The 12,059-nt window shown below is 60.2% G+C and overlaps 1 protein-coding gene across 1 annotated transcript in view; it reads left to right on the forward strand.

Moving 5' to 3' along the window:
• Positions 1 to 12,059, forward strand: part of AGRN (agrin) — a gene marked incomplete at its 5' end in the record, with an annotated part of 85,560 nt that overhangs the window by 50,638 nt on the left and 22,863 nt on the right. The window contains 9 exons of the mRNA XM_082295608.1: positions 3,269 to 3,490; positions 5,623 to 5,817; positions 6,647 to 6,847; positions 8,319 to 8,464; positions 8,575 to 8,680; positions 8,996 to 9,109; positions 10,610 to 10,774; positions 11,156 to 11,299; positions 11,907 to 12,031. Coding sequence (XP_082151734.1) covers positions 3,269 to 3,490; positions 5,623 to 5,817; positions 6,647 to 6,847; positions 8,319 to 8,464; positions 8,575 to 8,680; positions 8,996 to 9,109; positions 10,610 to 10,774; positions 11,156 to 11,299; positions 11,907 to 12,031 — 1,418 coding nt within the window. The remainder of the gene's footprint in view (positions 1 to 3,268; positions 3,491 to 5,622; positions 5,818 to 6,646; positions 6,848 to 8,318; positions 8,465 to 8,574; positions 8,681 to 8,995; positions 9,110 to 10,609; positions 10,775 to 11,155; positions 11,300 to 11,906; positions 12,032 to 12,059) is intronic.

The raw sequence follows: 12,059 nt of genomic DNA on the forward strand, positions 1-12,059 counted from the left end.
GCATCCTGGTGGGATAGGAGCAAAAAAGGGGGGGAAATGAATCAAAGCCAGGGCTCTGTCTGCCAAAACCTGGGATTGCAGCGTGCCCGTGACAGCTCCAGGCAGTCCTTTGCCCATCCCTGGGAGGTGTGAGTGGAATTTTGATCCCAGTCAGCTCAGAAAAGGAAAAGCTCTGAGCTCAGTGCTGGGGTGCTCATCCTTGCCTCGATGCTGTGGGAATGCAGAGGATGCAGGGAGCTGGGAATGGGAGGGGCTGGCAGCACTTGAACCCCTCACAAGCAGCCCTCTGACAAACCCCGAGCTCTGCTGCCTTTCCCAGCAGCCAGGCCAGGGAGGCAAAGCCAAACAAAGCCATCCAAGCCAAACAAAACCATCCAAGACAAACAAAACCATCCAGGCCTTGGTTTTACCTCTCTCAGTGCTGTGATGGTGCAGCTGGGAAAGAAGGGATGGGATGAGGCCGATGTGGACAGCAGGGAAGGAAGGAAGGAAGGAAGGTGTCTGTAGTTGCATCTGTCTTTTCCTCCCTGCCTCTCTCTGCTCTCCTCTCTTCTCTTCTCCCTCTTTCTCTCTTTCTCTCTCTCTCTTTCCTGTTTCGTCTGTGTCTTGTGTTTTACAGTGTTGCCTGTGTGGAGGAAGGAATTCTGTCCTGGCACCACCCTCCTGCTCCCTGCCCGGACATCTCTGCTGGGAGCTCGCCTCTGCCCCTCCTCCGTGGCCAGGGCCACTCCTGGCCTCCTCTCACTGCTCCCACCTCTCTCTAGTTTGGCCTGAGAGCCCCCCAGGACGGAGAGGTTGCCCTGGGGTTTGTCCCATCCCTCGCCCCAAACTCTTCCTGCTGGAATGGAAATTGCTGGGCTCTTGTCCGATGCTTCCTTCGAGGCAAAGGAGAGTGGGAGCAGAGGTGGGTGCTGGGAGCCCTCCACTCCTCGGCCGGCCCCCCCCGGGCTGCTGCATCACTCCGGACTGCTCCTGGTTGATCTTCCCTCTCCTCCTGCTCCCGACTAACCCCCCTGGCTTCCCCACCTCCTCCTTCCCGGAGTTCCTGCCTGCCCGGGGCTGTGGCGCTTCTCCCCGTGCTGTCCCAGCTGTGTGTCCTGCTTGTCCCTGCCAATCCCAGCTCCACAGAGATCCCGGCTCCCTCTCCCAGGCTCTGAGGAGCTGGCTGTGCTCGGAAGTGGTTCTATTCCGGGAATATTTCCCTGTGGAGCGGTGCCGGAGCTCACTGCGTGTCCCAGGCGTGGATGGATGGGTTCCAAGGTGGCTTCAGTGCCTCTTCTCCGTGGGCACCCCCAGCTGAGCTGGCAGGAGAGCTCAGTATTCCCTGGATATTCCCAGAATGTGGGATTCCTGATCCCTGGCCTTCGTTAGGTGTCTGCTGGGTTGGAAGGGATCATAAATCATCTAGGTCCAGCCCCCTGCCACAGGCAGGGACACCTCCCGCTATCCCAGGTTGCTCCAAGCCTGGTCTGGAGCACTTCCAGGCTCAGCAGCAGGTAAAGGATCACGCCCTGGAATCACCCAGGGTGCACAAGGAGCGCTTTGCTTGCCCCGTGCCTCAGTTTCCCTCCCTCCATAATGGGGCAGGGCCAGGAACCAAAGCAGGTCTTGATTAAAGCCCAGCCCAGCAGGTCCTCGTTGCTCCCACCCACAGCAAAGTTGGTGCCAACCCCCCCAGAGATGCCTGGGGGTGGCCCATGGCTGTGTGTGACATATTCCAGGCTGGGATTTGGGAACTTTGTGTGCTGCATCTCCGCAGGTTTCCTGCTGGAGAAGGACAGGGAATGTCAGGGCCGGGTTCCCCATCAGGGCTGGCCTCTCCCTGTGCTCCCACTCCCATTCCCGTGCTTCCCGAGGCAGGAATGTGAGCCTGGATCTCAAACCAGGGATTATCTTTGCTTCATGCCCACAAAAATCGTGTCCATCGGAGGGAATTTCTCCGTGGAAGCTGTGTCAGTGTGCTGGGGGGACGTGGAAAAAAGGGAGACAAACAGATGGGAGCAGCACCCCAGGGAGCAATTCCTGGTCCTTGGGAAGCGCTCAGAGCTGCCGGGAAGTTGGGGAGAGAGCTGGAGAGGGACTGGAGCCGTGTCCCTGTGCCTGAACTGTCCCCCTTTCCCTGTTCTTTGCAGACCCTCGGCTCTAGGCTGTGACTTGGTAGGTGCTTCCCAGAGAGGCAGATCCCGATCCGGGCCCTTCCCGGCGGCTGGCACAGGGCTTCTGCCCGGCTCCTGCCCTGCAGAGGTGCCACCGCCGTGGTGCCAGCCGGGGAGGTGCCCAGGGCTGCTCCAGAGGGACCTTTCCCAGCTCACGGCTCCGTTCCTGCCTCGCTGCCGGGGCTGTGCTGTGTCTGCTGCTGCTCCATCTCCTCTGGGCTGCATTGTGTGTCCCCACCCGTGTCCTTGTCCTGTGTCCTTGTCACTGTCCAGCACAGATGGAATCCCTGGTGTCCTTTCCCTGCCCCAGCCCCTCGGGGCCGTTGTCCGGAGGGTCACTGGGCAGTGCTGGCTCTGTCCCCACTCCTCCCTTGGCTCCTGGGTGGTGGTGGGGGGGGATTCCTGGAGGGAATTTCTGGTTGGGAATGGGGAGGAATCCCTGGGATTTCCCTGCCAGCAGGGAGTGGGACACGGCCTGTGCTCTCTGCTGGCACTTTGTCACCGCTGAGGTGCCACTGCTCGCCTGGGGTGGTGGATCCAGAGGGAATGCTGCTTCTGTGGGATTACCAATCCCTGGGAGCCTCAGGGCTCTGCCGGAGTCATTTCCCAAGGGCTGGGATGAAGGAAGGGCATGGGATGTCCCCATGGTGCCCCACAGCAGCTCCCTGGGGGATGAGCAGTGTGCTGGAGCTGCGTGTGTCCTGCTGGGGAATCCCACAGGGGGTGCCAGGATGAGTTTTCCAGTGTGATCCCAAGGGTGTGGATCCCAGGGAAGGGAGCTCTCCCTGTGGGAGCTTTGTGGAAGGTTCTCCCCAGGATGGAGGGGACGGGGTGGGAATCCTGTTCCTGGCATGCGGGGAGACGATCCCATGCCTGCTGCCCATCCCTAACCTCCGCCACGCATGGGGACCGTGCTGAGCCGGGCATGGCGGGGTGGCATGGAGGGGATGGGGCCTGGGGGTGAGCCCAGCAGCTCTGTGCTCGTGCCACGGCTCGGGGCAGGCGGGTGGCCCCGCGGCTGGGGACGCTGGCACGTCCTGCTCCGCTCAGCGCCCGCCACCCGCGCCGGCACCCACCCGAGCCACCCGCGCCCGTCCCTGTCCCCTCTGCAGACCTGGGCACACCCAGCCCCTGCCTGAGCGTGGAGTGCTCCTTCGGGGCCACGTGCGTGGTGAAGAACCAGGAGGCCGTGTGCGAGTGCCAGCAGCAGTGCCAGGGCCGCTACGACCCCGTGTGCGGCACCGACCAGCGCACCTACGGCAACCCCTGCGAGCTGGACGCCATGGCCTGCGTGCTCCAGAGGGACATCAGGGTCAAACACAAGGGGCCCTGTGGTAAGATTGGGGGGTTCTTGTTGTTTTGTTGTGGTTTATGGCGTGTGCGCTCTCAAGAGGGACTTTGGGGTCAAGCACAAGGGGCCTCGTGATGAGATTTGGGCTGGGGGATTGTTTTCTTGTTGCTGTTTTGTTGTTGTTGGCCTGTGACCTCAAAAGGGACGTGAGGGTGAAGGTCAAGGGGTCCTGTGGTGAGGTTTCGGGCGGGGGTTGTTGCTTTGTTGTTGTTGTTGTTGGCCTGTGTCCTCCAGAGGGACACCAGGGTGAAGGACGAGGAGTCCTGCGGTGGGATTTGGGCTGGGCCTTGTTTTGTTGTTTGGTTGTTGTTGTTTGGTTGTTGTTCGTGGCCCACGACCTCAAGAGGGACACCGGGGTCAAGCATGAGGGGCCTTGTGGTGAGATTTGGGCTGGGATTGGTGTTGTTTTGTCATTGTTGTTTTGCTGTTGTTGTTCCTCCTCCCTTCACCCCAGCCCGGGCTGGCACACAGGGACGGACAGTGACCCAAGCACAGAGGTGGCACTGCCCGTGGGGACAGAGAGGTTTGGGTTGTGTTTCAGCTCAAAGGAGGGCGCTGGGAGAGGATCCAGGCTCCACCCTGGGTGCTGCTTCCTCGCTGAGGGATGTGAGGCAGTGGGAAAGCTCGGGATGAGTTGGGAGTTGTCCCTCCGTGAGCACCAGGCCTGGCACTGTCCCCTGACCCAGCAAACCCTCCCCGAGCTGCCCTGCAGAGAAGGCTCTGCCTCAGGGGTGAGCTCAGCGGGCTCCATCCCGATCCCAAAGGAGAACCCACCACGGAAACGCAGCTCAGCCCTTCCCATGGCACGGAGCCGCGGAATGTCTGAGCTGAGCGAGACCCGCAGGGATCCCTGAATCCACCCCAAAAATCCCACCCTGGGAGCGTTGTCCAAACACTCCTGGAGCTCTCAGGGCCGTGCCCATTCCCTGCTCCAGGCACTTCCATCTGTTCCCTGTGCCAGCACAGCTTTGCCACTCAGGGTTTGCAGCCGGGCACAGCCTGGGCTAAGCTTGGTTCTCCCAGAACCAAATCTTTGGGATGTTCAGGCAGAGCTGGGCTAATTGCAGATTGATCAAATACAGATTTTCTGCCCCAAACCCTCCGGCTGGGAATGAGGAGCTGGCTGCCCTCAGCATCCCCTGGAGCTGCAGATCCCGTACATGGCTCGGGATTTGTGCCACGGATAAAAACCTCCAGGCCACCAGCACGAACCGAGCAGGGGGCTGGTGCCTCCTCCTCCCCCATGCCAAGGCAGCAGCTGCTGTGTGGAGGAGAAAAAGCAGGAAAAGCACCTTGGAGCCAAATTCCTGGCAAAATGGAGGAGGCATGGGGCTGGCAGGGAGGGAAGAGAGGTGCTGGAAGGAGAGGATGAATCAGTGAACACCCAGGAGTCGGGGGCTGTGCTGCCTGGTGTCTCTTGTGAGGAGGGAGAGCTGCTTGGAGAGGGAATTTTTACCAAATAAAGGGGTTTTTGTGCCCTCAGCCTGGCTGTCAGCGTGTCAGGTGCGATGTTCCACCTGCAGCCAGCAAAGGAATCGAGCTGGAGGTGGAATCCCCCTTCCCACCGCCTCTTCCTGTGGGAATCTGCTGCCTCTCCTCCCCCCTCCCCAGAGCCCGTGGCTGATTTATTGCTCCCCATAATTGTGCTCTCTCCCACCTCTTTAGCTCTGAGAGCCACAGCGACAGTGACATTTCAGCCCCTTTCTCCTGGCCCTGATGGTTTTTAGGAGGAGTTCTTGCTTTTCTTCCAGCCTCTCCCTGCTCCTGCATCCCTTCCTCACCCTGGGGACATGCAGCGGGAGGAGGGTGCAGCGGGAGGAGGGTGCAGCGAGCTTTTCTTTCTGCCTTGCTGGGGTTTAGAGCTGCGTGAGGAGGCTTGGATGGGATTTTGGGACTCATTTCTTCGCTGGGAGGGTGGGGAGGTTGCCCAGAGAAGCTGTGGCTTCCCCATCCCTGGAAATATCCGGGCTGGCCGGGGCTTGGAGCCAGCTGGGACAGCTCAAGGTGTCCCTTAAAAAAGATGAGCTTTGCTTCCAGACTATTCCACAGCTCTACCACGAGCCAGCAACGCCTTCCCCGCTGTTTTAACGCCGCTTTTGTCCTTGCTGTGCCCAGAGCGCTGCGGCAAATGCCAGTTCGGGGCCATCTGCGAGGCGGAGACGGGGCGCTGCGTGTGCCCCACCGAGTGCGTCCCCTCGTCGCAGCCCGTCTGCGGCACCGACGGCAACACCTACGGCAGCGAGTGCGAGCTGCACGTCCGAGCCTGCACCCAGCAGAAAAACATCTTGGTGGCCGCCCAGGGGGACTGCAGTGAGTGTGCCAGCGTCCCCTTTGTCCCCCGCGTCACATCCCGCAGGCAGAGGATGCTCGGCCCCGCTCTGGTCATCCCGCAGCGTGGTTATCCCGTGGGTTTGGTCACTCACGAGGTGTGAGTGAATCACCCCCCTTGCCTGGGTGATTTTAACTTAGGAATGGTTGGATATTTTGAGGCTCTCCAGCAGCTTTTTAGCCCCAGCTGGTTGGTGATGCACAGAGGGGAGTGCACCCCGTGTTATTTGTCTGAGCCGAGCAAAGAAATTGGATTAATGTCCGTGGGGCTGAGTCGGGAATTAGGCTGAAAACGTGTTAACAGCCAGCGGCAGAATGGAGAGCACCAGGCTCCGTTTGATCCTTCCCTGCCTTTCCCTCCCCTCCATCCCCTGGGGTTAATTCCTCTTTGTTCCTGGTTTCCTCCTCACTCCCCAGCCCAGGGAGCCGTCTGGGCTCATTCCTTAATGAATTAAAAGCCCCGCTCGGCTTCTTCATTAGGCCAAAAAGCTGCGGTGATGATTGGAGCCTCATAAATACCTGTCCAGCTGGGGCTGGGTGTTCCAGGGGTGAGAGATTCTCCGGGGGTTTGGGGAAGGAAGGCTGGGTGAGGATGGCAGCTGACTCCCAGAGTAAATGCTTAAATGGGATTTATTTCACCAGAAAGAGCTGCTGGGAATCCGAAATGCTCGGGGTGGGCACCCGACCCTCGTAGAGCTCGCGTGGATTAAATAAGGAATAACGTGGCATTGGTGTCCCCAGCTCTGTGACACAGCACTGGTGGCCACGGGAGCCGCTCGGGTGGCTGAGCCTGTCCCTCCCTGTGCCCCAGAGTCGTGTGGCAGCTCCGTGTGCTCCTTCGGCAGCCGCTGTGTGGGCGGGCAGTGCCTGTGCCCACGCTGTGAGCGCCAGCCCCCGGCCCCGGTGTGCGGCACCGACGGCGTCACCTACGACAGCCCCTGCCAGCTGCAGGTGGCCTCGTGCCAGCTGCAGAAGAGCATCGAGGTGGCCAGGATGGGACCCTGTGAGGACGGTGGGTTGGTCCTGCTTCTTCGTGGGTCGGGGGAAAGGGAGGGAGGGCCGAGGGTTCCGTGCGCTGAGCTTCCCTCGCTGCCCCGCTGTGCCCGGTGAAACCCCAAAAGCCCCAAAAGGGCAGGTCCTGTGCCAGCCACGCTTCCCTGCTGCCCCTCTGTGTGCCATGGAACCCCACTGCGCCCTGTGAGACCCCTAAAACCCCCTGCACGGCAGCTCCTGTGCCAGCCCCCTTCAAATTCCAACCCCCATTCCACCATCCCAGTTTTTTCCAATCCTATCCAACCTATCCTTGGATGCTTGCAGGGATCCAGGGGCAGCCACAGCTTCTCTGGGCACCCTGTGCCAGGGCCTGCTCACCCTCACAGGGAGGAATCAGTTCCCTATATCCCACCTAAATGTCCCCTTTCTCAGTGTGAAGCCATTCCCCCTTGTCCTGTCTCTGCATCCCTTGTAAATATTCCCTCTCCAATGCCATCCCTGGCATCCTGGCCCCTGGCAGGGGTTGGAACTGGATCTTTAAGGCCCCTTCCAACCCATCCCGTGGCTCTGTTGACTCAGAAGAGCCCCAGGGAAGGTTTTGGGGTCGGCTGCACCTTGCTTGGTGAGCCTAAAAATAGAGAACCCGCTGAGTTCTCCCACTCTGGGAAATCTCTGGGAATCTGCGGATTCCTGCTGGCACAGGGAGGGAGCTGAGGTTCCCTGGCCCACGGCACACATGGTAAAGGAGCTGGGAAGGACATCAGAGAGGGGGAGAGCAGACAGAACAGGGTGTTTGATCCCAGCCCTCCCCGGGGGATTCCAGGTTGCTGTCCCTCCGGAAGCAGAGCCTGAATAATTCTCTGTGTAATGCCAAAGCGCAGCCTTTGATCACTCCAGAAAAAGGGCCAGGTTCCCCTTCCCCCCTCTGCTTTTCCCCTTCCAGCAGCCTTTGAAATCAGCCACGTCTCTGCCGCTGCTGCGGCTCAGAGCATCCTGCAGAGCTTCAGGGATTTCAAACCTCTCCCTACCCCAACGTGCAAACCCAAATCCCAGCTCCACACCATCCACGATCTCCCTGTGCGTGGAGGGTTTGGGATGGGGGCAAGGAGCTGGGTCAGAGCACGGAGTGCAATTGTCACCAAAGCAAGTGGCAGCTGTCCCTCCTGGCAGCTGGGCAACCACAGGGCCCTGGTTTGGCTCCTGCTGCGGGAGGAGCAGCTCAGGCCACCTGCCGAAGCCCCTTTGCAGTGTGATTGGCACAACACCGTGCCAGCAGTGGGACATCTGGGATCCTCCCTGTAGCCCCGGCATCAGATCCCACCCCACGTAGGGCCAGGATTTTGGGGCTGAAAAGTGAAACCCGCTGAGGTTTGGGTGTCCTGGGCACATCCTCGAGCCAGGAGAGGGCTTTGTCCCCGTACCCTGCGCATCCCCCTGGCTCTGCCCCACCGGGAGGGAGCCCCGTGTCACCGTGGTGTCCTTGTCCCCAGAGTGTGGCTCGGGGGGCTCTGGCTCGGGGGATGGCAGCGAGTGCGAGCAGGAGCGGTGCCGGCAGTTCGGGGGCTGGTGGGACGAGGACGCCGAGGACGAGCCCTGCGTGTGCGACTTCACGTGCCTGGCCGTGCCCCGCAGCCCGGTGAGCGCTGCCCTCCTCCCATCCCCTCCCCGGGCAGCACAGCCCATCCCTGGAGCGGGCACCCCGTGCCAGGGGCTGCGCTGAGCCGTCCCCTCGCTGTGCTGGCACAGGTGTGTGGCTCTGACGGTGCCACCTACGCCAACGAGTGCGAGCTGAAGAAGACGCGATGCGAGAAACGCCAGGAGCTCTTTGTCACCAGCCAGGGAGCCTGTCGGGGTGAGTCCCACCGGGGAGCCACCTGTGTGAGTCCCTGTGTGCCCGTGTGTGTCCCCTGAGGGCAACCACTCCTCCCTGGTGGCTGTGTGCCTGGCTGTGCCCTCTCCCTGGGGAGAGCAGGAACTGCTCACTGGGGACACCTCCCTGTCCCTGTCCCTGTCCCTTTGCTCTTCCCACTCCCGCGTTCCCTGGCCGAGGGTCGGACCTCACCTCCTGTCCCCAGCACCTCCACGAGGATTTGCGGGAATGCCGCTGGATCCACGCGCACGTGGCGGGTGCCAAAGTGACCCGTGTGTCCCTGTCCTCCCCCTGCAGCCCTGGCCACCACCCCGCCGCCTCTGCTGGTGCCACACTGCAGCCAGACCGTCTACGGCTGCTGCCCGGACAACGTCACCCTGGCGCTGGGTGTGGGAGCGGCCGGATGCCCCAGTGAGTGCCACCTCGGGGGGCACCGAGGGACCTTCGGGGTGGGCTGGAGGAGCAGCTGGAGGGAGGGTTTGGGGTCCTGTCCCAGGGGAGGTGAAGCTGGACGCTCCCCAGCTGCAGAATCGTGGGATATTAAAGTCGGAAAAGCTCTCCCAAGTGGCAGCACCGCTGTGGTCACCGCAAAACCGTGTCCCCGAGTGCCACATCCACAGGTTTCTTGACCCTTTCCAGGGATGGTGACTCCACCACTTTCCTGGACAGCCCGTTCCAATGCCTGGCCACTCTTTCAGTGAACAAATCTTCCCAGATATCCAACCTAAACCTCTCCTGGTGCAACTTTTCCTCCGCTTCTGTCCCTTGTCCCCTGGGAGAAGGGACTGACCCCACCCGGCCACAACCTCCCACTGCAGGTGATGCTCCCGTCCTTCCAAAAGCCCTGAGCCAACTTCCAGGCCTGAATCCCTTTGGAATGCAGGAGGGCAGGGTGGTGGAGTCCCCTTGGGATGTCCCCAAAGGTCCCTCCAGGGCCACGCTGTGCCCTCGGTGCTTTCAACCCGTGGCTGGGCTCAGGGATTTCCACGTGCCTGAGTGACAGGAATATTCCATGGTGGGAAATGCCTCACCTGGGGACCTCCCAGAGGCCACCCCAGGCCTGGTGACAGGTGGGTGACCTCCTGTGCAGGAAGCTGAGCTGGCAAGTGGCTCATTAATATTTATTCCATAATTATCTGAGCATTTTAAAAGGCTCTGGACAGCTGAGGCTGTGGCTGCCTGGTGGGGGAAACACATCAGCCCACGGAGACACAATTCCTCGTGTTCCTGGGCTGGGATAATGGGGAAAGCAGCTGGATAATGGGAAAAGCAGCAGCTTGGGATGGCCTGCGTGTGTGACTTCAGCTTTGGGGGCTGTGTGGGGTGGGCTGTGGGATGGGCTGGGAGCTGCAGGGGTGTTGCCCAGGGGGATCCTCCAGGTGACAGGAGCATTTCCAGTGACGATCCTCAGGGTTTCCCGTGGAAATCCTGCCCCCCCCATCCATGGACTCAGCTTCCCAGCTGCCTGGAGCCCAGATCCCACCAGTCTGTGTCCCACCTGTGTCCCTGGGTTGGCAGCAAACATCCCTCAGGGGATGATCACCACTTAAGGAGCAGCTGGAATCCCCTGGGACAGGTTTATCCATGGACATTCCCTTTCCCTGGCCCGGCGGCGCTGGGATGTGCTCAGCCACCCCCTCCCTGTGCTCCCCAGGTGTCCCTCGCTGTCCCTTTCCCACTGGGACCAGGACAGCATCTCCCTGTCTGTCTTTGGCCGCCTCCCCTCCATCAAGCTGCTCGTTAATGAATTAATAATCAGCCTCTAATGGCTTCCTTGCCTTTGATGTAAACGAGAGAGGAGCTCTCCATGACAGCGGGTTCAGCCCTAGGAGCTGGCATGGAGGAGAAGCGCTGGCAGCAGCGGGTGGCACCCGGTGACCACAGGGGTGTCCCTGCTCTCGCCGCCCCCAGGCACGTGCCAGTGCAACCCCTACGGCTCCTACGGTGGCTCCTGTGACCCGGGCACGGGCCAGTGCTCCTGCAAACCCGGCGTGGGCGGCCTCAAGTGCGACCGCTGCGAGCCCGGCTTCTGGAACTTCCGCGGCATCGTCACCGACGGCCGGAGCGGCTGCACCCGTGAGTGACCCGGGGGGGCACGGGGGGCACGGGGACAGGGCTGGGACACCCCCTGTGAGGGTGGGCAAGGACAGGGCCACCGCTTGTGAGTGGGACAGGGGTGGGACATCACCACCCCCTGAGCGGGGCAGGGGTGGCAGCAGCTCGGAACATCCTGGGCTTCTCTGGCCCCTTCTCCTCGCTCTTCCCTTGGATTCCTGAGGGAATCCCTGGCTCCACAAATTCACCAGCAAAACAGCGGGGATGTTCCCTGTTTCCCACTCTGTAACTGTGGGGTTTTCCCCCTTTTCAATCCTACAGCTCCATTTTCTCCCTTTCCCACCCTGTAACGGTGGTTTTTCCCCTATTTCCCACCCTATAACTGCATTTCCCCTCTCCCAGCCTGTAACTGTGACCCCGTGGGCTCGGTGCGGGATGACTGCGAGCAGATGACGGGGCTGTGCTCCTGCAGGACGGGCATCATGGGCATGAAGTGCAACCAGTGCCCCAATGGCAGCAAACTGGGCACTGCTGGCTGTGAGAAAGGTCAGGGGTTCCTGCATAACTGGGATTTTGGTGTCTGAATAACTGGGATTTTGGTTCCTGTGTAATTGGGATTTTTGTTCCTCTCTTTGGGATTTTTGTTCCTCTATAACTGGGATTTTGGTTCCTGTATAATTGGGAATTCGGTTCCTGCATAACTGGGATTTTTGGTTCTGTATAACTGGGATTTTTGTTCCTCTCGTTGGGATTTTTCTTCCTCTATAACTGGGATTTTGGTTCCTTTGGGATTTTGGTTCCTAGAATTAGGATTTTGGTTCCTAGAACTGGGATTTTGCTTCCTGTACTTGGGATTTTGCTTCCTGTATAACCGGGATTTTGTTTCTGCGTGTTTGGGATTTTGATTCCTTTGTAACTGGGATTTTGGTTCCTAGAATTAGGATTTTGATTCCTAGAATTGGGATTTTGCTTCCTGTACTTGGGATTTTGCTTCCCGTATAACCGGGATTTCGTTTCTGCGTGTTTGGGATTTTGCTTCCTGTACAGTTTGGATTTTGCTTCCTGTACAGTCTGGATTTTGCTTCCTGCATTTGGGATTTTGGCTCCTGCACAACTGGGATTCTCACTGCTCACCTCCTTTCCCTCCCCGCAGACCCCTCAGCCCCCACATCCTGCGAGGAGATGCGCTGCGAGTTCGGGGCCTCGTGCGTCGAGGTGAACGGCTTCGCCCACTGCGAGTGCCCGTCCCCGCTGTGCTCCGAGGCCAACACGACCAAGGTTTGGGGACAGCACCCTTGGGGGGTGC

This window comes from Coloeus monedula, assembly GCF_965178545.1.
Source record: "Coloeus monedula genome assembly, chromosome: 22".
NCBI classification, from domain to species: Eukaryota; Metazoa; Chordata; class Aves; order Passeriformes; family Corvidae; genus Coloeus; species Coloeus monedula.